The sequence below is a fragment of the Pagrus major genome, chromosome 6 (genome assembly GCF_040436345.1).
Source record: "Pagrus major chromosome 6, Pma_NU_1.0".
In the NCBI taxonomy this organism is placed as follows: domain Eukaryota; kingdom Metazoa; phylum Chordata; class Actinopteri; order Spariformes; family Sparidae; genus Pagrus; species Pagrus major.
The window spans coordinates 16,338,663-16,366,439 of NC_133220.1; the positions used below are offsets into that span (position 1 = coordinate 16,338,663).

General features: G+C 40.9%; 1 protein-coding gene across 1 annotated transcript in view; it reads left to right on the top strand.

Moving 5' to 3' along the window:
• kaznb (kazrin, periplakin interacting protein b) overlaps positions 1–27,777 on the top strand; it is a 98,188-nt gene that overhangs the window by 14,555 nt on the left and 55,856 nt on the right. Inside the window, exon 2 of the mRNA XM_073468463.1 lies at positions 13,215–13,419. Coding sequence (XP_073324564.1) covers positions 13,215–13,419 — 205 coding nt within the window. The remainder of the gene's footprint in view (positions 1–13,214; positions 13,420–27,777) is intronic.

Sequence of the window (27,777 nt, forward strand, 5' to 3'; positions counted from 1 at the left end):
AGGCTAGATCATAGTCTATTTCCAGCCCTGTCCCCTAAAACTTACATTTATATCCCACTTACTTAAAACTGCAAGCGTTTTTTAAGAGAAAGGTTATCTTTCCATGGTTATGTGTGCAGCCATGCTGGCGGCAAACAGCTTTGGTACAAACATTCATGGTCCTTAGAGGATGAACCCCTGACTTTCCTAGTCCCACCATGAAATTAAAGAGGCTCTGTAGAACTATTCCATTGTGCTGGAAGTTGGTCGTTAGTTTGTGTTAGTGGACTACATTTCTAAACTAACGCTAGCTACTGTTGATCCCTGATAGCGGAGTGGAGAGAGGCACTGAGACAAGGCACTCGAGAACGTGCATAAACTCACATCCATGGGACTGTCTCGGAAAATCCGACCTGAGTCCTTCACAAAGAAATCCACATTCCAGCAGCGTTAAACAACTTGTCGACAGGCTTGTATAGACAACTGAGAGAGACGGGGATGGTCTAATTTTTCACGTCACGTTACAATCTGCTCACATATGGCCAATAAAAAAGTGAATACATGTATGTTGGAACAAATTATTACCTAGAACCCCTTTAATGTTTTGTTTTCAAGTATTTTGTCCAATACTTTTCTTCTATGACATTTGTGTCAGCCTCAGCTGCACCTTGTTTTTAGTGCTAATTGGCGAATACTAACATGCTAAAATGCTAAACTAAGATGGTGAACATTATCAACATTATACCTGCTAAACATCAGCATGTTAGCATGTAAGCATATTAGCATGCTCCCATTAGCATTCAGCTGAATGCAATGCTGTGCCCAAGTACAGTCACACGGCCAGCATCGCTGTAGTCTTGTTATCAACATTAACTTGTCACAATGTAAACTTGGTTAACGTTTTTATTGCTATCTCTCACAGCACTGGAAAAGTTGACATTGTCAGGAAGCACAAGACTTTACTTTTTCAGTATTTACTCAAAACCATGATTATTAGCAAACCTTTCACTGACCTAACATCAATCCTTGTGTTTTAGCAGCCTAAATATACATACAGGAATACTAACTCTAATCTCTGCTGCACTATACTTCCCACAGTATGTATGCTACAAGAGGGTAACACTTGAACACTGGGAAAAACATTACAGGGGAACGTAATGTTTCGTTGGAACAATTTAGTAGTAGTGTTATAGTGTTATCCAGTAGTGGAATATAGGCAAAGGGATAATATAAGGTAGAAAATATTACGCCGGGGCAGAAAATGGACCTCAACTTAGCAATTCCATAAATATTATAGTTTTAGATAGGTAACATTTTACAGGCCCACACAATGATATACTTTAATGCATTTTCCATCACATTGTTCAGATATAAGTGACAATAGAATGAGAGTTAATACATTTCAGCAGGTTGAGGAGTGGAGAACATTTTATATGTTTATCCAAAGTGATACAACCGGAAGGTACCCACTGAGCGTCTGTGCATTCAAGTGTAAAAGCTCTTCGCTGCACTTTTCAGCTTCTCTACCTCATCTGTGGTTTATATTTAAGCATTGGATGACTCTTCAGGGAGAAGCAGGGTGACCATTAAGCTTTCAAAGCCTCGTGTAATGAAAGGTGGTTTTTAGGTCTTGAAGAATTGCACTCCAACCTGATTGTTATCCTCGGTAAACAAACTGCCTTTTGATTGTGGCTTTGAGGCTGTGGTGATCAACAAATACTCTTTTCTGTCCTCCACCTTCTTGCTTCACTCCATCTTTATTGTGTTTGTTATCCTGACAGAATCACACAAACGAACAGGAAGACAGCAGACATTTTATTCAAATGTTTGGATAGTTTTATTAGATGCACCACCAAATTACAACTAGAAACACAGCAAGGACAACATAACACAGGGGCATGTCTGCAAGGAAGCGCTTGGAGCGTATTCCATCTCTTCAGCATGACTGTAAAATGATACTATGTTAATTAGTTTGCCCACATGCAGCATTTTTAGAAACAGAGGAACATTGCATTGTTTTGCTTTCCATGGATCTTAATGTTAATACCCTGTTATAATCCCTTACAAGAGCTCAACTCCCTGAGCCAGACAAGTTTTGGATTCAGACAAACTAATTTAGCATGCAGATTAATGCAACTCGCAGCCCCTGCAGGAGCCAGCTTATTAAACAAATTTAAATCACATACATTTACAATTAGAATAAGTTGGAGCCATTAAATAAAAGACATAATACAAAAGTATCTCATCAGCACAGTTTGGCTCTCTAAACACATTTACATAAGTGCTTTGCCCTTTCTTTCGAAAGCATATGTAAAGTAGTCGCAGCCTCGAACTCTAAAACAGGTTTTCAGTCAGGAGAATGATCTTCTTTTTTCCTTCAATTATATTCACAGATGAGTCAGCCATATTGCTCTAATTAAAATAATCAAAGTCCCACTGTCACGTTGGCACTTCCTCAGCCCTGTTGTAGCTTGCGTTTAATTGCTTTTGCATTTTAATGTTTGAGCTATCTCTTTGAGTGCATATGTATGTGGGTCCAGGTGTGTGTGTGCGGTGCATATATGTGCATGAAAGACTTTTCGATGCAGAACAGTATGCTAAGCCCAGAATACTGAGAGAGTTTGTGCCGGTCTGCTCGTCAGTGTGCCTTTTACTGACTCTCTACTGCACGCTTGAATGTCTTTCAATTTAGTCCCTCTGATAACTCGGCTCTCTCTCGTGGAGATAAATGTTGAAATATAATAAATGACTTTGCGACTTCACATGTTTTTGGCTCCAACCTTGTCTCTCTCGTGCTGTCTCGGTGCCCTTCCATTTCTCTGCTTTATTTATCTTCCTCTCCGCTTCCCTTGTTGCTCATTTTTCAGCATGTTCCTACAAGTTTCATATCTTGTAGTATTAGCTTTCGCAAATAAAGGAAGTAATTCCCAGTAGTAATTCGTGTCTTGGGAACAATTTTTGAATTCTCTTGGTGCCACGAGCTGCTATTGTATCTTTAACAACGCAACAAGAATTTCGTTCTATTACATTCACAATTTTTTTAAAGATATTTTGAATCTTTTTATGAAAAAAAATTAGAGCTGAAAGAAATTAAGTGCAACTGCCTGTAATGTGCATTTTTGATGGGAAGTGGGCTGAAGATGTCAGTTGAACGTGAAGAAATTGGAAAAAGTGTACAGTGCACTGCCGTGCATACAGAGTAGCTGCATGAGGACAGTGATAAAGCAGTGATGGAGTGATTGTTGTCTCTAGTGTTACTATTCATTGGAACTGTCCTCCGGAGTGGGAACACATGAGAGTGAGATGAGTCTCTTAATCAATAGGCTCTGCAGATGTGCCTTTACACACACCGACAAGGGGATAAGCTCCTTATCAATACACTGTACCGAAACAGCTCTCCGTCAGATATGGATTAATCCGTCCTCAGCACTGCACAGCTTTTCCCCCCTAAACCTGTCAGTTATTTGGCTGCAGTGCTACAGTTTACCTGGGTGTGTTCGTCTTTGGTGCAGAAAATTCTTGTTTGGCCTCAGAGTGTTTTCTCTGCAGACTGCAGTGTCTTTGGCCCTGTATGGCTTTTGTTACTGTATGCTGCACACCAGCTTTGGTCACTTGAAGGTATTGTTTGACATTTTGGGAAACCAAATTTCTTGACAAGAATTTGATAAGAGGATAATTATCACTCTCATGTTTGTATGTTGATATGAAGAGACAAGATATGATGTGTTGTTTGTCAGCTGAGTAGCTAGTTAGCGAACAGAGCCAGACTAGCTTTTTCCCAATGTATCTAGTCCTTGTGCTAAGCTAAGCTAACAGGCTGCTGACTGTTGTTTTATATTTACCGTACAGACATGTGAGTGGTATCAGTCTTCTTTATGTGTTAATACATAATATTCATAATTATGTTTTCATTGGTATATAATCACCTAAAAAAAAGAATCGCTGTGTTTTCGTTACCTTAGAGTGAGAACTTTTTTTTTGGCAGAGGCATCAGAATGGAGATATGGTGAGATCTGGATACAGCATCAGAAGCGATGCCCTGTTCATTCCTATGAAAGCTCCTCAGTGGCGTATGAAACAAAAAAATGTTACTTTTCGGGTTTAAAATGACTCAGATCTTCTGCATTGTGGGGCCCATGCATCTGTGCATTTCGTCCACCAAGACAGCTAACTTCTAGTTTAGCCCCCTACTAACTTGAACTGGGATAAAATGATTTAATCATGTTGCTGTCTTCAACTGTCCAAATGTTAATGGGCGGATTGGATCAAATTATGATCGTGAAACAAGTTATTCTGCGGGTCTTGTGACACTTAACAGCCGCTTTCTTCACAATGTAAGCTTAAGCATTACTTGACATCCTAATTACACAGTTTGCCCACTATGTAGAATTGGCTTCATAACTCCATACTTTTTTTTTTTTTTTTTTAGTATTTTTCACAGTTTTAGGAGTGTTAAGTTGGTCGCAATCTGCAACCACACTACTAGATGCCCCTAAATCCTGTGTACTGGACCTTTAACTCTCAGCAAGAAGGCAAATAAGGATTCCCCCCCCCCCCCAAATGTCAGACTATTCCTATATGATCTTCCTGACTTTCATTAATTGGAGGTTTATTCTTTCGCCTTGAAAGCAAGTGTCTCCCAAGCTCTCCAGACAGCGGCTCAGCCCTTTCATCTCTTCATCTGAGGCTTGCCCAGTTGTCTTGGGAGGTGTACTCTAACCTGCTCTCAGCAGCCTGCCATGATTAGCCAATAAATAACTAAACGTATATCATAAATCAACAGGGAGAGCTCTGTCAGAGTGATTTTCAGTGCAGTTGCCCATTGAAAATCACCCTGCTGCTCTGAGAAAAGAAAGGGGGAGAGATGGATTGAGGAAGGGTTGGCGATGAATGAGGTTCTCCGTGTGTTGTAGAAAACATTTTACCTTGAGAGATATCTTCTCGTAGCATTACCCAGAGACAGCTCTTTTGCTGTATTGAACAGCTGGTCAATAGTTATAACCTGCAGTTTTTTCTTATCGGATCAGGACTGTGATAAAGCTGCTACTAGCTACTCCAACGATTTGGTGTAACTTGGACTCATTCAAATGGCACTTTAATTATGTTGATGATTATAAAACTGTCAGCTATCTTTCTCATCTCCCCGGTGAGCTATAGGGACATCTCCCATTCTCTCGGCATCACCATGTAATTGCGCCTCCTGCAGAAGGAAGCAGAGAACGATGACAGGAGCGAGGAACTCAATTAGATGGCAGCAAAGTAGCTGAGTCTGTCACGCAACGTGCAAAACATGCACCTTTTGTATCCATGCTGCCTCCGTTTGTGATCTCACAGTGATCTGCATGTCATTAGAGATGACTGCAGCATTCAGCTCTGCATGCTCAAGTCTGAAGACAAAAGCATGAGTGGGGCAGAATGGGATTGAGCAGACATATTGCGTTAAAGCCTGGCAATGCATCCTGGGGATAACTGGGAGAAGAAACAATGAAAGAAAACAGCCAGCAGGGAGCAGAAGTGAGATCGAGGGGAAATGAGGCAAGAAGCAGAATGGGTCTTGGTGGGGGTAAGACATATGAAACTGCGGAGGAGTGTCATTTCTAACAGTTTTATTCTCCATCATCAGATACATATTTCCCATCCCGCAGGTCCCATTCTCCCTTCCCGCCATCCTCACCCCTACATCCTCTCTGCCTGTGATTCCCCCAGAGTCCTGCAGACAAACCTTTATCTTCATACTCATCAAGGCATCTGGCATCGACCTTATCCGCAACCCTGCTGACCATTATCTTCAAGCGGAGAGGCTGTCAAACTGTTTATTATTAAGAGACTATCAGAGATGGGAGAAGGACACGGCTGCAAGGCGTTGGAGTGGAACTTCAGGAGGACTTTAGGTTACAGACATTCTGAGTTTGACAATAGGTGTTTCTCTCCAGGTCTTATCTCAGCCTCTATAGGCTTTTATAGGAGTTTACCCCTCAGCCAGAGTTCAACCTGAAGTGAAACTGCTGCTGTCTCCTATTCAGTGACCTGTTGATATCACCTTGCTGTAGGTTTAAATGAGCATTCACGGGTTAAAGGCCACAGAGCATATAGTGACGTCAGAAACTGCCTGGACTGTAGACAGGTGCATTTGATAGCTTGGCTTTAAAGGATGGCAAGTACTTTTGATAAAGGGTTTTGTTTCAGATGTTATGACTTATGCCTGTTTTAAAATGTCAGTTACTTTGACTTTGAAGCCCCACATGCAACAAAGTGAGAATAATTTAAATACAAAGACCAAGGTTTCTTAGATTATAAGTGATCCTTTGTACTCTTTGTACCCTTTTATCTTCATGGGGGTGTTATAGACCAAAAAAACGTGTGCAGCAAATCTTTTCAACAATTTGAATGCTGAATGCTGCTTCCTTTGCCTCTTTCACAAGCTATATTTGCAGTCTTTCAAACTCAGATTGTCTGTTGATGTTTTTTATGATGACTGTCCTCAGTTAATTGTGTGGTTTATTAGGGCCCAGACACACCAAACCGACATCAAACTAGCAGCAATGAAGGAGTGTTGAATCACTTCATGTTGCCTATGTCATGGCCAAAAAGCTGCACTTGAACTAGCTGGTTTCAAAACCTGACCCTACTTCTCACTGGATGTATTACCTCAGTAAACAGTTTGCTAATGACTGTATGGTCTCAGTCCCTAGTTTCAAGTCATCTTCAGAAAAGAATTATGTTCATATTTTAAATTATGGTCCCATTTAGAGTAAAATAGATGTTAAAGCAGGGTATGCTATAGGGCGTGGCTATTGATTGACAAGTTGTGACCATTCTCAGTTAGATCCAGTCAGGATTTTCTCCCCAGTTCCACCCTCTCATCCAAAAATGGTCACTTCTGGCAAAAAAACAAGATGTTGACAGCCATCTTCCAGCTTCAAAATAGTAGTCCACAAACCAGTTGGCTGGTTGTTGTGGTGGTGAACAAACAGTTGCATATTTACTTCACCAGCAAACATGTAGAAGCATAGCCAGAAAAGGAGAGAGGGAAAACACACAGACAAAGAGAAGGAGTTGAGTTTCCGCTCCCTGCCATTCACTGTTTACTCCATCAATGACCCTCTGTCCCTGTGTGTGACCACTCAGGGCAAAAGGCTTTCTCTTCTCGTCACTTGTACAGACATAAATACCCATTTATTCCCTCCAACTGTGACATTTGCATTTTATAAATCTGCATTCAAAGTAGTTAAACTCGGCTTTCTTTTTTGTCTTTTTTCTATTGCTGTCAAGTGATTCATGCTTGATGATCTTTTTTACATTACATCAGCGCCCATTCTTAAATAGTCAACCAGCATTGTTGCACAAGCACAAACTTATCAGTGCAGCCTTATTGCTGTGGGAAAGTGGTGCTATATTCACCAAGCCCACAATGGCCAGTTTTGTCTGAAGTATCTTGTTTGTCACGATTGTTGGCAAAAGAAAGCAAGAGGTAGTTGTAGTGGCACAGGAATCACTTGTTCTAATTTGTCAAACGTTGATAAGGGCACTCAAACTCTTCCTGTCATCCTTTTCATGCAGCGCCTTTCTCTGTTTTTCTCCTCTAGTTGCACTGTGCTGATGGTGAACAGACAAAAGTAGAATCCCAATGCGGTTCCAATTAACCTGCCTACAAGTAAAGAATCCAAACTCTTGTACCCTTTGATGTTTGCAGACAGTTTGCTGTGTACCCAGACAGCCTTTATTTCCAGAATAAAACATCCTGAAACCTGCCGTTTTGTTTCAGTCCCCAGCAGACAATATTTTGACATACAGAGATTTAGAAATTCAGAAGTGCTGTCTGTGAAGGTTTAGATTCAGAGCAGCTCTGCTGCGTATGGGGGCTGAGAAATACTTTCCACAGTATCTCTCTGGAATATATAAACAACCATTATGCTGTAATAAAGCCCTCCAGAGATGATTCTTGTCTGTCGATGGTCCCTCGTTCCTATTGGAGGAATTTTGTCGTTCTCAGTGCCAATTAAGAGGCCTGTTATTACTTGACCATGGAATGAACCCCAAATATTTCAATTTCAGATCTGCCATAATCACAAATGAGGAGGTTTCATTTGGGAATCAAATTTAAAATAAGTCCAATGAGAGAAAAAAAACAAACTTTGAAAGACCTTTTAGTGACATGCAGAGCATCGTGACCTAGTTCTCACTGTTTACTAACAAATACTAACTTTGTAAATTTTCTATGATCTATTTATGCTTCCTGACTTGCAGTACTTGCTTTTATCTTCGTTATATATTTGTCAGACTGTTGTTATGCACCAGTAAACTAGGGCTAATTCCTTGTATGCGAAAACCTGCTTTGCAATAAACCAGATTCTGATTCTGATTCTGATGCAGTTGTGGCTTTAGTAGCATGTGGCTGAGTATGTTGGATAACGCTTTATATCAACCACTATTAATAAATGGCAAATTTATAGTTAATCAAATTTGAATTTATAGTTATTTCACTGTTAACAAGTAGTAAAATGCTTCAATAACCTTTTATTCAGCTTTTTTTTGTAAAGGTGCAACTAATGTTTATATTATTTTGTTAATAAATACTGTGTAGGTTATCTAGAAACATTATTTGGATGGCCATTATAAAGTTGCAACTGATGTTTATAAACCTTTATAATTGTTATAGAATTCCATTGTTTGTTAACAGTGAAATAACTAGTAATTAAGTTTAATTAGCTATAAATTTGCCATGTATTATTGATTGTTCTGTTTCTTGTTATCAGCAACTCACACCTTCACCCTCCCCTTTAGTCCCAAAGGGACAGCCACAACTTGAGCTGTTACTCTGCAGTATATCTGTGCTCTTTAATGGGAGTTTCCTTTCTGTCCACCTGCAAACACCAGCCTAGTTGCACCACATGTCTTCATTTCAAAGATTTGCTCTCTTTTTAAAGTATCACTCCTCACCAAATGTGCTTCTGTGGGTGTGAAAGCCTCAACTCTGCACCGTGTGTCACCAGGAAGAGTCCTTGACCAACACATCGCTGAGGTCTCAGAGTCAAGTGTTCCCTCGCACTTTGATGGATCTTTCTGCCCTCTCATCGTCACTCAGATGGAAGTTGTTCCATGAAATGTGGTTGCTGATTTCTTCTCGGCTCACTGGTAATACACACATCATTCGGATGACATAACGTACCTCCTAAAAGTATTTTTGTTCTAAAGATTAATTTTACACCTCACCCAGCTCCATCTATTCACACAGAAAACTCTCCCATACTCTCTCACACCTGACAGGCTCTATAGCTGCCTTTTCCTCACAGTATTTGATGGACATTACTGAGTCTTGGAGAGTGGAGTGGATATTTTCCCCAGGCCCCTGATAAGACTTGTATAAATAGTTGAGCAGGGCATTATATCACTTTGCTATTGGGAAAAATGGAAAGCATTCCAGTGTGCGGAGGATTAGTCGATATTCAATTAACCCAGGCAGACAGTCATGGTGACTGTTTATCAATACCTCTTTTTAACTGCACACCCTCGGCACACTTAATTAAACTTCCCATTAATAGCATCAAACAAGTGAGCAAACTAACAACACAAACACTCGGCCAAGTTTGCAAAAGTGGACCAGAAGCAGTGGTGGGAGAAGTGGTTGTTTAAGGAAGTCAAGTTCCTGCACTGGTCGAAGGTCTCTGCCATGGCTGTGCTGCAAATGCTTTCAGTCCAGTTGTGAAGACAGAGGAGGACTTTGTGTGTTTTGGACACACACACAATTATGAGTCCTCAAAGTATTTGTCCGGTTATTGATGTGTATCTGGGACACGTCCTGACCCTTGACCCTTATAATCATTAATTTCCTCGCATTCCACAGTCGAACGTATGAAAGGCCTTCCCTTACAGAGCTCAAAGCAGATTGTGCTTGTGGTTTTATATGAATGAAGCTGTCATGTTGTTTAAGAAAACCAGCCATGCTGGAATAACGGGGCCCTTCAGTGTAAAGCAAGAACTGGACATGAACCTCGATCATCCCTATAGTTCATGCTATATCTGTTCAATGTCTGTCTGTACAAATTGGGGCCAATGCACTAATTGGGGACAGTGATGGGACTGTCTAGACGGTGATAATGATCTGCTAACATGCGATATGATCAAACATGCCAGTGCTGCTGGAGAAGTTTTCTCTCGTAACTGAAATAATTGTCATGTTTGCGTATCTTGGTCGTGGGTTGAAGAGCAGATGCTGATGGATGTCACAGATAGATTATGTGATAAAGAGACCGTACAGACAGAAAGAGGACTGATGGAGAAGAAGAAACAAACAGTGGCATGCAACAAGAGAAGCGCTGTTTTGATACTGTGTGTGTCCTTGTGGTGCAGGATTGGATAAAATCTTTCATCTACAGCTTTAATTTACAATTGTTAGCCATGCCTTTAATGTGCCTCAAGAGGTGGTTGGTCAGTTCACCATTTTGTTCCAGACAGAAATATCTGGACAAATATGTCAGGAATTGCCTTGAAATTTATTACAGAAACTCACGGTCTTCAGAATCCTACAGACTGTGATCATCCTCTGACCTTTCATTGCTGCCAGCAGGTGACAATTTTGGCTTCTAATAAAAATTCTAGACAATTATTGGATGGATTGGCATTAAATCTCCATGTTGCCCTAAGGATGAATTCTAATAACTCCATAAAGCTATAAAAAGAATAAACAATTAAAGACAGTGGGAGGCAATTTCTGCGTTTCTATCGATGGGCTTTTCACTATTTACTTTGTGTTTCGTGCCTACCAGCTAAACATCAACATGTTAGCATGATGTCATTTTTTAAATCTGTGTTTTTCATCATGTTTTCCACCTTCCATCCAGATTTTTAAGTTTAATAAGGTCTACTTCCTCCACTACTACAGTATTACTCAATTTCTACCATAGCTTCCATGTCCTAAATTATCACAATGCATTGTGTCGCTCACTGCCGTTCACGTCTTGATCTTGTTCTCTATAAAAAGGCCGGCAAATGGAATCACAATTTCCAAGAGAACACAGTGACATCTTTAAATTAAATCCAATTAGCTGATGCAGTTAAAAGCCCCCAAATATTTCATTTACAACAATATGAGTCTCTCAGATTAGTCTAACCAACTTATTTATTGATTGTCTAGTCTACCTTTTTTAATTTTAGGAAATACAATGAGGTCGTTTATACCTGGGGATACTGTTACAGAGGCCTTTACTCATTGTTAGGGCTGTCATAATATCAGATTTTCACATCATGATTATCTTCGCCAAAATAATTCACGATGAGGATATTATTGTGATATCTATTGAATTTTGAAAAATAGATAATGCGATCAGTCAAATTCATTATTACGTAATCCCAAAAACTCCCACACTGGCGAGCTAACTTTTTCCAGGTGCAGGTAGAGTGTCTCACTTCCGTCTGTCGTTTCCTCCAGCGTAGCCACATACTGTGGTAATGGCTAGCTGTCTAGTTACCGCATCTTCTTCTTCTTCTTTTTTCCCCGTTGTATCTCGGGTGGCAAACAGCGTTCAGGGGCATTACTACCACCTGCTATGACAAAGGGAGAACAGAAAGAAACTGTTTCTGTCACTGTCAAAGTAGAAGAAAAGAGTGATAAAAGAGATAAAGATAAAATAAAAGTGGCACTGTATACACCTTTCACTTATGTACTTGAGAGAGATTAAAGTTGAGGCCCAAGGCCACACTGATTGGCTGTTGTTTATAAACATGATCTGATCTTGACCCGAGTCACTGCAGGGACTCCATCATAAGCAGGGTGCGGTGCGGTGAGCAAACTGCCGGTGTAACCAACAAGTTGTGTGTCTCATTCAGTCTTGCACGCTTGCAGTCCCATCTCTGTTTGTCTCTCTCTGCCATTGTGTGAATACCAATGAGCATTGAGCCGTTATCACCATGAGCTTCGGATGACAGCGTCTGAGTGATGTATCACTCATCCGCCTCGCTTTCTTGCCAGAGACAGGGTGTGTTTTCTTACTTGGGAAATGAAATGTCAAATGCAGATTCAAAGTTGTGATGGCTCAGCAATATCTGGAATTGTTTTAAGTTAAGATGAACGGTCTCTAACCTTTTTCTGTGTGTGTGATGGAATTTTACAGCTGTACAGATAAGAATTGATGGCAGTGCTGTTTGTTTGTTGGGGCTGACGGATAAGCTGAAATGTAATCCTTCCAACTGTTTTTGATCAAAGAAGTAAAGCTCCACTACGTTCTCGCCGCAGCTCGATTGTAATTCTCCTGGCCTCTCCTCTTTGTGTTGAGCCCATTAGAGGGCCATGCCTCTGTCCTCTGCTAAGTTTGCTCTCAGAGTTGAAATGTTTTCCCCTTGGGTGCCTTGAGCCAGCCCCCTTCCCCTTCCACCAATGTGGGGGTGAGCTTTCCCAGGACAAAGAGATGAATATATAATGGAATGAAAAAAGAGGGGGTGGGAGAGACAAAGAGACAGCGGGTGTGTGAGTGCGAGGGAGGAAGGGAACGTGGGAGCAGGAGGGGAAAGATATAGAGGGCTTGACAAGTGCTCGTCAAAGTGCTGCGAAGCTCTGAGCGCAGCGAGAGGAGCAAGTAAAGGGAAACAATCTGTACTTTTCCCCTATTACACCCGATTACTAACTCATTACAGACTCCATAGGGTGTGGGATCCACACAACACACTCTGTATGTTAGAGAGTTGCAGGAGAGCAGCTCAGTCCAACTGCGTCCCCCCCGCACTCTCCCCTGGTCCAGCACATGGTACAATCCATTTAAAAGGCTGCATGTCATCTCAGTGTGTGCTGGGTCCTCTCTGAGAGCAGCTGCTCACAGCACATTCTCCTCGGCGGGAGCGCTCACTTTCCCCTCCGCCTGCTGAGCTTCATCTCTTTTTCCTCCTCTGTCTTTTTTCCCTCTTTGCTTCCTCTCTATTTCTCCCGCGCTCACCTCACTCCTGTTTCTCCTCTGCCCTGCACTCTATCTCCCTCACACACACATGCTTTCTCTGACGGTGTGGTGCTTGGCCACACAGACGTTTCTCTTTTTGCAGTAACAGGTAGACAGCAGCGGACAACAGCGGAGGGACCGGCGTTTTTTGGCTTGTTTTATGTGCAAAGTAAACTGTGAGAGAAGAAGCACAGGTGGAGGAGGAAGAGGAGAGGGGGATAAGAGGAGGAAGAGGAAAGGGTCCTAACTTCCCCCTCTCTCTAATGCTCCACTTGACATCATGCTGCTCTGTGTGGATTTGGTCCTCAGGGGAAAATCCTTAAAATGATGGAAGACAACAAACAGCTGGCACAGAGGATCGATGGGGCCATCCAGTCTGCCAGTCAGGAAGTGACCAACCTCCGCTCCGAGCTCTCTGCCACCAGCCGCAGACTGACAGAGCTGGGTGCCAGCAGCCCCCCTGCTTTGGAGAACCACCACCAGCACAACCACGATGACAGCCTCCACTACCGGGGTGAGTGTCACAGCATGTATGCGAGCATGTGGGTGAATGTGTGCACTAATCCACTGCCTCTCTGTCTCTGTGTGAGGGTGAGAACATGAGCATGTGTGAGTGTTTTGAATTTGGAAGTATTCTGGGAATGTGCAGCGGGTTGACTAATATCATCCTATACTGACTTATTTTTCCCCAAACTCCACTCCAGAATGACAGTGGAAAAGAGAACAAGAGACAGACTGAGTGTTGTTATTAGACGGGAGGGGTTGAGGTTAGAGAGCGTGGGCCAGAGCCGGTCCAGGGTTTGGTTTCCCAGGCAGCAGCTGGGCTCCTCTGGGGGCTGCACTCCCTCCAGCTCTGGCTCCTTCTCTGCTCTCTCTCCCTGAGCCTGGCAAAGGAGTCTCAAAACTGAGCTTCAGGCCCAAAGAACTGTGTGCCAACATCTCTGACGGGGCTGGCGACAATATGGCACCATCACTTAGCTGGGAAGGAGATGTGATGAATGAGGAATGAGCTTTAAGCTGAAGTTTTCACGGGACTGTTTGATAAACTGCATTTTGGCTTCATTAGCTACAAATGATGAAGTTTTGGCTTCATGTCGTGACTTCTAATATCACTTTTTTATTTAAGTTATAATCTGATGAATACTGTTGTATATTTAGCTGTTGCATTTTTTATAGTTGTTTTATGTTTGCTTCAGCTTGGTCTGTGTCTCATTAAACCCTATTACTACTTTTATATAGCTGACATCTTGGATTCATTAATTACAGGTTTTATTTTGTAACGATTGGAACAACAGTGTAGACTGGAAAGTCCCTGTGATGTTGTTAACTGAACACCAAATACCACTGTTGGTGATCAAATCGATTTATGGAGCAACTAATTAGCCATGGCAACCATAAGGCTTACAACAGAATATAGCATGACATGACTTAATCTTTTCATCGCCTGATAGTACAGAAAGTTTGGCCAAAAAAGTTGCAGGTCTTTGGCCTTAGGGTTGTGTGTCTTCTGCGTTTGACTTGGATATGTTTAGAAGCCTGGGGTTATGGAGATACTCTACAAAGCAGCTTGCTGTCAGTTTCCATTAAATGGCTTCCTCTGTTGGTCATATGTTGTTCAGCAGCAGGTGATCCCTCATACCGACTGCTGGTCCTAAAGGCTGATGTGAAATGTTGTTTCAGAGCGCTGATGTTCTTGTTTTTAACTACGCCTCTGGCATGTGAATCACAGCTACCAGACTTATCCTCAGAGCCGTGGCTTTGCACATTCTCAGGAATTAATGCAATGCGTCCTCAAGATGCAATTAAAGGAGCACCTCACTGATTTCACACAATGAGGTCTTCTGAGATAATAACACTGTTATTATAATGATGTCAGGCAGCACCGGAAATGTTGGATACAGTGATTTTCGAGTTAAATCCATTCATGCTTTTGCTGCTTTGATTTTGGACATTATATTTTAAATTATGTCCTACAAGGACCACCTTTTTATGAAGTGAAATTGCTGCTGTAAAGTCCAAATGAAACAGCATTTTGAGACGAAAAGTCGAGGAACACTGAAAAGTGATCTTGTATACATGGTGTACACCGATACAGCTTTCCTCAAGGGATTACATTCTTGCCAGCAGGCCTATAACCACAGTATTTTGGGGGAAATGGAAGAAGGTTTGAGTTGGCGAACATCTGAAGATGCACCAACGTGCCATGCTGTTGCTAGCTAGCTAACAAATGAATGGATGTTATGACATTACTGATCCACAGAGCAAAACTTTTGCACTAGAGCTGTTGCAATATGCCAGCATTGATGATAAATGTGATATATTAATAAACTGAATATTATTATTGTGTTCATAATACACATATGATAATATTGTGTGAATAATCCAGTGCAGATGTAAGGCTTTGTGGATCTTTTGTTTATCAGTTCATCTGATTGCCTTTTCAATATTTAGTAAGTGTAACTGCTATTTCTGTGCACTTTTGTCAAGTTAGGGGTACAAACTCTCTCTCCACCTCCCTGCACACATATATTTGAATGTAATTTACCAGAAACAAGACCATACAAACAGTAAACAGAGTTTAATAAGAATTTTACTGATAGCATTTTCTTTTTGTTAATTTTCTACAGCTGTCATGATAGTATCGTTATCGTGAATTTGTTTGGCCACGAAAATCTGAAATTGTGACAGCCCTATTCTGCACGTCTGTGGATCGATAGGAGGAGACCAAGGGTCGACAAAATCTGTGTATCGAAACGTTATTATAAAATCTTTTCTGATTGCAAGTGAAGAAGTGTGGTAGTTTTTTGTTTTGATGACATTATCGGTTGAAATAAGTCTGTTCAAGTCTTCATAAGGACGCATCATATTTTGCTTTATGGGAAGAAAACATGATTGGATTTTAATTCAAGAAACAAAGACATTTCTATTTTTATATGGCATATATCGTTAAATCAGCGCACAATGTGACTGCAGATTTTATCTAAAAGGGTAAAAAAATATATGCCAAAATACTTTGTAAATCATCCGCCTACTTTCAAATTTATACTGTTATTACAGACTGATAAAGACTGATAAGTGATGTTCTGCCTCTCTTTAGATAACTTGGCTTCGCTGGGAATCTATTCTGGTTGTTTGCCATTGTATTATAGTTTTGTTTTACGTTTGTAATCCATACCATAATGTGTGGCCAAGAGTAAATAATATCGACTTGAAGCACATAAACAGTAGCGGCAGTTAATCAGGATGTAATGTAAGGTGAGCAGCATGCAATAAACCAATCACAACCACAAGTAAAAGTTATTCGAGAGAAATTGAGATCGTCGTTGCAGCTGCTGTCTCTCCTGTGCTCTCAATAAGAAGAAAGTAACCACCACAAATGAGCAGTTATGTTTATACTGCGCACATAGGAAACTATCATGGAAGTTATGCCCAAACACTGAACAGTGAGTGGTTTATATTCTTATGAGGAGGGATTTTACAACTCAGAAAAGTTATCATCTTTCGTTGAGAGGGTTGCTAGGTCAACAGTAAATACTCCTTTCACATTACAGTGTCATCTGCCAGGAATACCAATTGCATGTATGTGATTGGCCAATGTATGGTCTCGATTTGCACTGCAGTAATAGTTGAGACAGGTTCAACTTATTTGCGGGACGTCCTTGTGTCAACAGAGTGGCCTCACTCAAATCGGGGACAGCATTTTTTGCCCAGAGGGCTGAAGCTGTTAGTGTTTAGTCTTTATTGTTGGAATAACGCAGCTGCAGTGAGTTATCTGTTGTGTGATTCCTGCTCGCTCTTTTTCGTTCCAGCAGTGTGAACAGGCAGCCTGACATTCCCACATTCCTGAATGTCAGAGCAGTGATGTCATACTTCCTGTTCCCAGAGGCCAGGCCAGCAGTCAGGTGACTGATTGAACCAAACACATCCACACAGTCCTCCTCCAGCACCACCACCACCACCCTCTTCTCCGTTAAACTGAAAAACTAACACAGCAGAGCCCTCACCTCCCCTACATTAAGAGGGATGAGGCGGAGAAATGCTTAGCTTAAGGATGTTTTTTTAAGATTTTAAGTTTAAGATGATTCGTCTGAGAGATCTCTCGGGTGAGGCAGTTTGGTGTGTGATGAGCCAGCGTCAGCGTCCAGTGGCTTACGGGAGATTAAATGTTCTTTAGGTGTGCATCCCTCTCAAGGCCAGGCTGTTTGTTAGTCCATTTGTTGGCTCTGCCCTGTGCAGGATCAAAGCAGCCGCACAGACAAGGTTTTTTCATTAATATGTATGAGGTGACTTCCTGTAAATATATTACACTGTGCCAAAATGTCAGAATTTGTGCTGTTTCCCTGTGGAGCTTTAGTAACATTTCTGACAGATGTCCAATAAGGCTATAAACACAGCACTTCAGCCTGCTGTTCGTGTTGGCTTTGGAGTCTGTCCTTCTTACTGACCAAATCATGAGAAGCAAGAGTTTAATCACTGGAAAACTTTCATCCAGCTTGACTTCATTTTGCTTTTGTGCAATTTGTGTAACTTTTCGACGCAAATCTCATGTTTGTCTCAGCTTGTTTTCTTCTGTCTTATCTTCTATTTAGAGTCAATGGAAAGGTCTTTGACTGTTATAAACAACCTGCCTCTTTTTATTTAAGCCACTGACAGTAATGTATTCATTGCCAAGTTGATGACACCCTTTTTTTTTATTGGACCTTCCTCTTAATCCATCACTGTGAAGTCAAGGCCTTGTTTAACATTCCTAAATGACGCTGACCAAACGACAGCCTTGCTGACATACCTAATGTCCATCTGAAGCTCATATCCAGCGCCACTCAATTTGTCTCAGCGAACAGAGGCTGTATGAAAATATTTTATCCTCTAAAATCAATGTAAGCTAACCTTATGGGAGATTACATCATTTATAGTGTTGGTAGATCAGTGCCCTGCAGTCGGTCAGTGAGAAAGTGCTCATCATGGACTCATGGGAGTCGGCTAATACTAATCCATAAACCTTTCTGAAAAACAACAGTAAGGCAGCTGTTGGTGACTCATACGGCATAGGGCATAAAGGGTGACACAGCAGGGAACGATGTGCTGAATGCAAAAGAAGAAAGCAGTGACATGTGTATGAATTTACCAATTTGTATTTGTCTCAGAGCATCATGATGGGTGAAGGTCAAGGAAAAAACAGGTGCCTAAAGGTTAGAACCATTGGCTTTACGTAGTGAGAGGAGGTTTTTTTGAGGTTCAGGTCAGTGATGGGGGATGAAATTCTCCAGGCTGAACAAAAGATTAGCAGCTACATTTTTAAAATATCTCCATTTATAAAAAGCTAAAAGTAAAAACAAGAAACCTAATCAGAGAAACAACTACAACACCCAAGGAGAGAGACAATTAAGATTCTGTTGTGCTGCCAGAACAGCGAGCAGAAGCTGAAGATTATGTTTTGGAACCTGATGAAATATTCAGCAGTTTAAGAAGAAAAAGACGAACTACTTTATTATTACACGCGGGGGAATGTAATCGTTCACTTTTAGATTAGGGGTCGGTTTTGGATGAATTTGGCAACTATAGCTGCATGTTTGCCTCTCAATTGGACTGACAAATAGAGCTAGCAGTAATGATTGTTCTATCATTATTGTCCATCCCAGTTTCTCAAAGTCCAAGGCGAGGCCTTAAAATGCCTTCCTTTGTCAGTCCAAAACCCAAAGATTTTCACTTTTATATAATATATAACATATAACACAGAAAATCAGGAATTGTCCATTTTTAAAAGGCTGAAAACAGCCATTTTTACAGTTAACTGATTATCAATATACTGTGCAATAATCTTTTTGTTAATCGACTAATTGCAGCGTTTTGAATTTGCCTGTAAATGTTTTCTTCTCCACAGAGAAAGTGGCAGAGGCTTGTTGTTATTTCTAGTAATAACAACCACCCACCATATAAGAAAAAAACATGATTTCTGATAAACAAATTAAAACAATTAACACTAATGGCAGTTCTGGTATTCTCAGATTGTTAAGAATACTGTTGTGTCAGCCATTAAACATTAAATGTGTTTTATTCTCCTCAGTTTTGTTTTCCTTCTGGTTTGCAGTAGTCAAGGGTCTTGACTCAAAAGAGCATTTTTTGTTGAGTGGGACAAAAAGAACAACCCCCAAAGCTTTTACTTTTGTTTACACAGAAAAATGCACTCTATCCTTTTTATGTTTCTTCAGTATGTTGAGGAACCTTGAAAATATCTTTTCAAGTAAGCTTTATAATGGATTGGTAAGAAATACTTCCCCGATTAGCAACGTTGCAACCTTATTATGGTTTCTATTGAGACATGGAGTATGCTAGGATTCTATAATCAGATAAAGAAGCAGATAAAACAGCTGAAATGCTCAAAGACATCCTCCAAACTGTACTCTGTGCTGTAAAACAGTGTTGATTAAGTATTCTCTGTAAAGACCCAGTGATTATCTTTTCTCCGTAGAGGAGAAGCTGCACTGGCTCTAATGCTCTCTGCTGCAGAGTAATTGTGGGGAAGAATCCTCTCCCCATCTGGCCTGAGTTTGTCAGAGGCCCCGGGTCTCTCATTACTTCATCGTGCACATGAGCAGGGCTGGGAACAGAACTCCAAACTACAGGGACAAAATCCCACCCACTCCAGCTCTTTCTCTTTCTGTAACTCTCTCCAGGGACCACCCGCCTTCCTGTTCGCTGTCCACATGCAGAGAAAATATGCAATGCGCTCTAACCTTCCCCCTGTATCCATCACCACCCGAATATCCTCCACCACCCCCTCCCTCATATTCCCTGCGTGGCCTCCCTCTGCCACGCCCTGTCTGTGGTCAATGCAGCGTGAGAGGAACTGTGTCCAAACAATAGCCAGAGAGAGGCAGCCCCTCACTCCCCTAACATTTCTCCCTCTCTCTTCCTCTTCCTCACTAGACTTCCTCCAGTCAAAGAACTAATCATGGCATAGCAAAGACTCCAGGGGTTCAAAACCAGTTGAAAATACCGTTGCCAGGGGGCTGGGTGGGTGGGTGGGTGGGTGGGAGGATTTTTCCTTACATTTAGAGAAGATGCAGACTACAGTGGTGTCTCTAAATACAGAAGTAATGATCTAACAGTTCCTCATTATCCTCTTAAATGATGGTAAACTAATGGCCGACAGTGCTCACTTTCAAATTAGGAATTCATGACATTTTTATTGCATTGCTTTATTGAAGATTACATGTTGAATAATAAGGACAATTTAATCATTATATTTAGTGTTTAACTAGATTAATACATCAAGGAAAGCTGAAAAATACGACAACAAATGCAAATCAGGACAAACTCCTGCATCAAAAAGAAGAAGAAGACTGAAGCCAACCCAAAGGGATATGATGGATGGACATAGTATATGCAGCATACTAATGCTGCTAATTGGCTTGCAACCTCAAAGGTTAGGGAGATCTATTCTTCAGAATATGATATTCATCCTTTTTTTTTAAGGGTATAATCACCTGAAACTAAGAATCATTGTGTTTTCGTTTCCCCATAATGAGACTTTAATCTACAGAGGGAACGGGTCCTCTACCACGGAGTTCACCATATTTCTACCAGCCCATCCTCATCAGAAAAAAGACCACATCGGTTGACAATGAAAGCACCTTATTACGACCCATATTTACGTTTCATGTTAGGCGGCGATCTCTGCAAAGGAGGAAGTGAGGAGAAGTAGTATAAAGAGCGTAAAGTCTGTACACTGTACAAAGTGCCCACATATGAGTCCCCCGCATATGTCCTCTAATACATGTAACCTATTAAATTAAATGTATGTAAATGTATTGGGCGACTCAACGAGAGACCGTTGCTGGTAGAGACACACAGAAAGGTGAGGCAAGCCAGTGTGCATATATTAATGTGGACTTTAAAGCAACACTATGTAATTTTGCCATCCACATTACGCTCTCTCCTTGAGGTTGCTCTTGGTCTCAAAAGGTTGGTGACCCCCCCTACAGGCAGTAGGTCTGGGATCAACGGTCTGGTTAAACAAGCACAGGATACTTTTATTCTCAGACAGCTGATCATGTCCAGCGTGAAACCAGAAGTTAACAGTGAGTTCTTTTAACTAACATAGTGAGCTTACTTGCTTTTTTAGTGACCATACGGGAGGGTGAGACGAAAGTGTTCAGGTAGTTGCAATCTGCAACAACACTGCTAGATGCCGCTAAATCCTACACACTAGACTTTTACGTAACATGTGATTCGATACTTCATAGTTAAGGTCCTTTTTCAGTGTTTAATTATTTTTTTCTTTCTTTTGTCAGTTTTAGTTGAGTGTATCTGCACTACATAACTGAACAGAGCTTAGTTGGTTATGGCTATAAATAAAGTCTCTCTGGTTATTTGTTTTTGCTTTGCATTGGAATGCAAGCTCCAGTAATGAACTTACTGTCAGTGGACTTTGACTTGTGAAAGAGTTTCCACTCCTGAATTTGGCTACACATCGTGCAGGGAGGACAGCTGGGCGGCACGTATCCACTTTCATGTCCATACAGGGGCAGAGGAAGCCGGCCCGTATTGTTCAAATTCACTCTGAAATCTTTCCAAGTTTGTGGTTCAGCAGGAGGGCATTTTGGCGCGCTCCTGATTGCATGTTGCAGTATTCGTTCAGGGTCAGAGTTGACTAATGACTGCTGACCCCTGTGTGTCTTGGGTCTATTAGCGGAGGTGACAGAAGTGCTGCCCTGGGTGCCAGCTGGTGATTGCACTCCTTCAGTTTGGCTGGCAGATGGCTGCGGTGCCATCACCATGCGGCCCCCTGATGCATTCTGCCACCTAAGAGAGAATGAACCTGCAAAAAAGGCAGGCAGGCAGGCAGACAGGCGGGTATCAGGGCAGACAGGCAGTGGAGCAGAACCCGGGAAAGGAGCTGCAAGAAAGATGCCAACTCAAAGACAGGAAACATCTCAAACAGACATTCCTCTGCACTTAAATTTTCCAGGCAAGCTTTATCTGAATGAAACTTCACAGAGCAACTCAGTGAAAGCCAATTCAAGGAGAACTGAGGAGTACTTTAACCATGACACTAAGCATTGAATCGCTTTACCCGTATGACACTCTGCCTCTGAGATGATATTCTTCCTATCAGTGAGACTGCTACGTCTCCGTATGTTAATTAGATCCATGAAAGCAAAAGTCTTCATTTAACTATTTCCCTGCCACTGGCTCCAAACAATCTTTGTCTCCCAGATGATTTTTTGATGAAGACGCACTTTAAATATGGATTTCCTGTGTCTAGGTCATGACTCGGGTTAAGAGCACATTATGAGTCTGGCTTTTATTGGCTGGGGAGTAGAGAGAGGGATTGACTAATGAGGATATTCCTCACTGTTATCGCTCCCCTCTTATGATCCTTTTCTCCCCCATTTCCTTCACACGGGCCCCTCATCATAACTTTGCATCCTGCAAAGTACTCTATTGTTTTTTCCATCAGGAAAGGAAATGGACTGTGGGGAATAGGACCATAAGAACTCTGCATTTCTTTAGTGGGTATCTTGTATTTATCACCACCATATGTCACAGTAGAGAATTCATGTTATGGGTTGGGTGATGTATTGCTTCCTGGTTGTGTTTTATGGACCTACTGGAGGTTTCATCTGCATCATGTGCATCTGGAGAGGATCATAAGTCCAGGACTGGGAAACCTGCAACAAGCAGCTCACTTGAAAGAATTTCTTTGACTCTGGCTAAGGTAGTGCAAGATACCGTAAGCTGGGATGGAGTTATGAAGCCTGAAACAGCAGACTATCATGTGATGGAGGATATGTGTCTCCTTGAATGACACACACCGGGCTCATGAGGGAAAAAGATTCAGTGTGTCTGCGATGAGACAAAAAATGAGCTGTGACAGAGTCTTTAGTATAATTCTCCCAGGTGGGGCGATTTAAGGCCGCTGCCAGGGTGTTGTGGTGCCCGCTTCGCAACAGGGGGCGCAGATAATGATCAGACTTTTAAGAACCTACTCCCCCGTCTCCTCCATGCCTCCACTCTACACATCTAACCCTTCATTTTCACCTTAAATCATGCAAATCCCTGTTGAGTCCAAACTTCAAACAATTGCAACTCTCAGAAAGAGACAGACAGCGAGCGAGGGAGAGGAAGCCTGGTTGCCTTCTCAACAGTCTCAGCTCATCCTATTAAAATGCCTCATTGCTTTAGCAGCGGAGACTTTTTATTGCTGCTGGTACATATTGTTGCCTTGGCTGCAGTTTAAATCCATTCCCAGTAGAGAATGGACGAGGCATGGAGGAAAATGAGTTTTGAGGAAGTGCAGAACACCCCCCCTTGTATCCAGAGGACGCAAAGCATGCCATTCCAGCAGAGCAGAGGATAAGCAGAACACTTTGCCTCTTCCACGAATCATCTGGTTCACGCAGGCCTCTTACAAGACTGATGGGCTGAAGACTTCCTGAGCATCAGGACAAGACTGTGCACTTTAAACACCCACACAATCCATAAATGGAAGACACTTTACATTTACATTTTTCAGATTGTACTCGAGGACTGGGAGGTCAAACTATGCAGACAACTAGTTAATAATAGACACCAAGCATAGTAAATGCACATACAGTATATGAAGTCAGGACGTTATCATCATATCTGCCTGCTAATTTAATCAGCAGCCTTTGGGTCATCACACAAAGCTCAGAATTAATTGATTAATGACTAATTGTTTTTGTCATTTTTAATCAAAATGCTAAGGTTTGTCATCTTATATGACAATTAGCTGATGATCTTTTGGTTTTTTGACTATTAGTTGGACAAACAAGCAATTAAAATATGTCAACTCGGGCATTCTTTACTTTTTTCTAACATTTAAAGCAAAAGAAGTAGTTGATTAATCGAGAAAATAATGAGCAGATTAATTGATGATGTAAGTTCATTGACAGAAAAAAGACTCATCAAACAGAAATGTAAAATTCTCTTTTGCTACTTTGTATCCTTGTAAATTTAATTGGTCTTACTAAACAAGTTCTTTAAAAATGTAATTTTAAGCTCAGTGATCACGGCCACCTCTCCAAACCTGCACCTACTGCAGAGTTTTGTTGTTGTTGTCTGTATGTCAGGGTTTTCATTGGCCCGTCGGTGATCAGGTGGACTCATTGGCTACAAAAATGCAGATGAAACATTTAGATATTAATTCAAATTGTACTCAGTAATCAATTATGATTTTAAAAGTAACTAAGTGGATTACATGGTGTAATGCATTTTTAATTATGAGTAGAATTACAGATTTGAAATGATACTCACAAAAGTGCCCAAAAAAGTGACTAAATTACAGTAATTTGAGTAGCTGTAATTAGTTACTTCCACCCCTGAACATGATAGAAAAACAAATGTTTTTGGGCCTATATGACAGCGGCAAGTATTATGATTGTAGGCCATATTTATAGTGTCATTTTATAACATTTAGTGTAAAGGACTTGAACAACAACAACACAAATAAAGCCCAAAGATGTATTGATAATCTATATATTCATTAGTTGCTGCCTTAGTCAGAATATATGTCGACATGTAGTAGTCGTTGTTGACTTCATACATCTTCACTAAATCTCTCCACTTCTTCTCCTAGAGAACGACAGATGGCTCACACTGCGACACACCTTGCTGTTTACTTTCTAGCGGTATTCCTCTGAGCACCACTGCTCAGGTTATTTCCAATTACTCTTAAATGAATCAATTCAGTGTTTGAATTCATCATTAGGGAGAACGTGTCTTTCACAAATGAGATTACACACTCCTAAGGAAGCACGGCATTAAAGTCAGACAGGATGTGACTACCTGGTTCTGCCTGTGTGGATTAAAGCTACTTGTTGTTATCACCCAAAACCAGTTACTTCACCGACTTTATTGTTTTCGTTTTTGTACAAAACTCTCTATTATTTATGTGTTTTATTTTATCACACTCTCTTTTGGGTAAAAAGCCATAACCAGTTATTACAGAAGAGCACAACATTACATTTTAATGTTTCTGTTGACGCATCCTCATCATCTCTCCAGGCCTCCTAAAAACATGAAGCATGTAAGTGGGCTCCATCCCTGATTTATTTTTGGTCTGCAGCCTGGAGGCATTGGTGTTGAAAGCATGCCTCTCTGTTTTCTCCTGCTGTGGCGGTTCTGCACAAATATTTATCAGGTCACCAATTACTGTACCCTGTGTGCTCAGGCATATACAAACACAAACACGAACACGGTGTGGCTCTGTTGAGAAGCTTGTGTGTATACATTCTTGTAAATTTGTTTATTGTTTGCAATAAGTGTCTGGCTAACTTTTAGCTCAAACCATATGTGCTCCACTATCCCAGGAGACAGGGTGGTGTTTCTCAAAGCTTACGTGTATTGTTAGAAGCATATTTGTGCATTCTTGTTGTAGAGGAGGCAATTCAAACAGGCATCTTCATCACCAGGCCTCTTAAAGTTGCTCACAGCGAGCAGGCAGCCAGATCAATGGCCAGAGAGATTGCTTTCTTTGTCTAAAAAATGTCTATTTTCAACCTCAATTTTTCATATAAAAGCACCTCATGTTAATCTCACAATATGCGCAGATTAATTACTCTCATTGTGCCTTTTTTAGATACATCAGTATCCTCCATAAAAAAAACAAACACACCAAAAATAAACCTGCTAATCTATTTAAGCTTATGGAAATATAATTCAAAATTGACTATACAACTATGCATAGGCTACTCCATAAAAGCGGCATCAGTCATTTGATCCAGAATTATGCAAAAATAAGAATGAAACCAATCAGCAATTTCTATTCTATTCAGCATTTCTCTCTAGCTTTACAGTATCTGCGTCCCATTAAACCAAGAATATAGAAAGCTGTGTTTATATTCCCAGCAGGCTGCTGCTGAATCATTTGTATCCACATTATTTCAGTTTTCATGCATAGCAATAAGACAAATTAATCAGTATGACTCCACGCTGCAGTGATTCACTTTATTGATTAAATGATATATTATTTTCTCATCTGATGGGTCACTGAGTATGTGATCTTTTGATTAAAAAGTTCTATTCTGTTTCATTTATTATTCAAAATGACATGTTTGATGTTTGTGATCAGAGTCTCAGCAGTATGTCTTTAATGATTCTGTACTGAAGCTGGACTAATAGCTCTTTGTGTGTGTGACACATTATGATTATACTGTATGTTTTGGCCAACAGAGTTTAGTCACCAATGTCATTTGGCCTTGTGCATTGATTACTATGCCTTCTTTTTCACTATCATTTTTTTGTATCTCAGGCTGAATCGCTACATTACACCACTCACAACATCAACATTGTTGTGTCCCAACTAAAACAGATGTTGTACAGACACTGTATGAGTGTCACTCTGTGGCCCGTGTGTGTGAGGAGTTGTGAACTTTAATGACCCAAGACGATCAGTTTGATGAAAGGAGAAGCTGCTATGTTGTTACGCTACTAGCATGCTGATCCTACTAGTGACCGTTTGTCCACATCAACGGATTAAAAATGATAGTAAACAACCAGGATACAAGGCGAATGATCACAAGTGAAACATAGAAATGTATATTGTTCTCTCTGTAGCATTCAACCATGCTAAATAGTATTACTGTACTGACCCGTTCTGCTCTGACAATGATCTGCGGTCATGCCTCTGCCACCACAGCGTGACATGGGACTGTGTTTGGGACCAAAAGTTGAGTCTGTCACAACTTTTTCGCTGCAGGCAATTGTTTTTTCGGAACCCCATGCAAACGCGCTACCTTCATTAAAATACATGGGAAGACCTGCATTTTTGCATCATGTTTGGTGTGAATCCAGCCTTAGTGTTGTTCCGTCCTGAAAATACTGTAAGCTGTATAGTCCAAGCATAAAGTTGACGCGTGCTTCAACAAAAACGCCATAGTCCAAAAAGGACAGGACAGCATGCTATACCTCTTAACTAATCAGGAGCCAGGGCTGATGGCAGTCTTAATTTGTTCTAATTAAGGTATGGAACTGCTTATCCTTAGCAACACTGAAATATGAATTATTTCTGACTATTTTTTTTTGTATAAACGGCTGAATTGAATGATGCAGCAGAGACTAAGATAAGTTGACTTCGTTGCTTGCTGGATCCTACATTACCCGTAATACCCTTTGTTTGGTAATATTGACCACTAAATCAGCACAGTAAATATGAAAAGATGAAAACCTTGAGGTGACTTAACCTTTTTATCTAATATCGAGGCCTCATCTAGCTGAGAGCCCTGGGTCAAGTTTGGTTTTGATACCTTTATTATTTCTGCACCATAAAAAACACGATAAAACTATACTTTAATACATACTGTGACTAAGTGCAGCCTCTACAGCTTACATTTTCGGAGCTCAATGCAAAATAAACTTAGTTGCCACTTCATTACATTCCCTCAGCTAAACTAATGTAGTTTATTAAAACAGCCCTGCAATAAATCCTCCCTTCATGGCTGTACTGGGAGGTGGTGTTTTACCTTAATGATCATGTTGGTGGCTGGGTTTTTTGTATTAAGTTGTAATAAGAGGTGTTTCTAATATATATCTATAATAATATCTAATATACATATGTCTATCTTTATTTATATATATGGGGTTCACAAAATATTACAGAAGTCAGACAGGAAGTCAGACAGCGGAACAGCATTGTACATCTGGTCGATTTTCAAAATAAAACAGCCTGTGAAGATTCGGGATCTACAGCACAAGAAAGTCGGAAAATATTAACAATAAACACACCTAAAACAGACAAATAAAAAAACAATTTAACAACTGAACCATAGTAGAAACACAAAAATCAAGAAAAATGTCACTGAAATGCTCCCAGTGGGATATGAAGCCATGTGGAGGACGGAAAGAAACA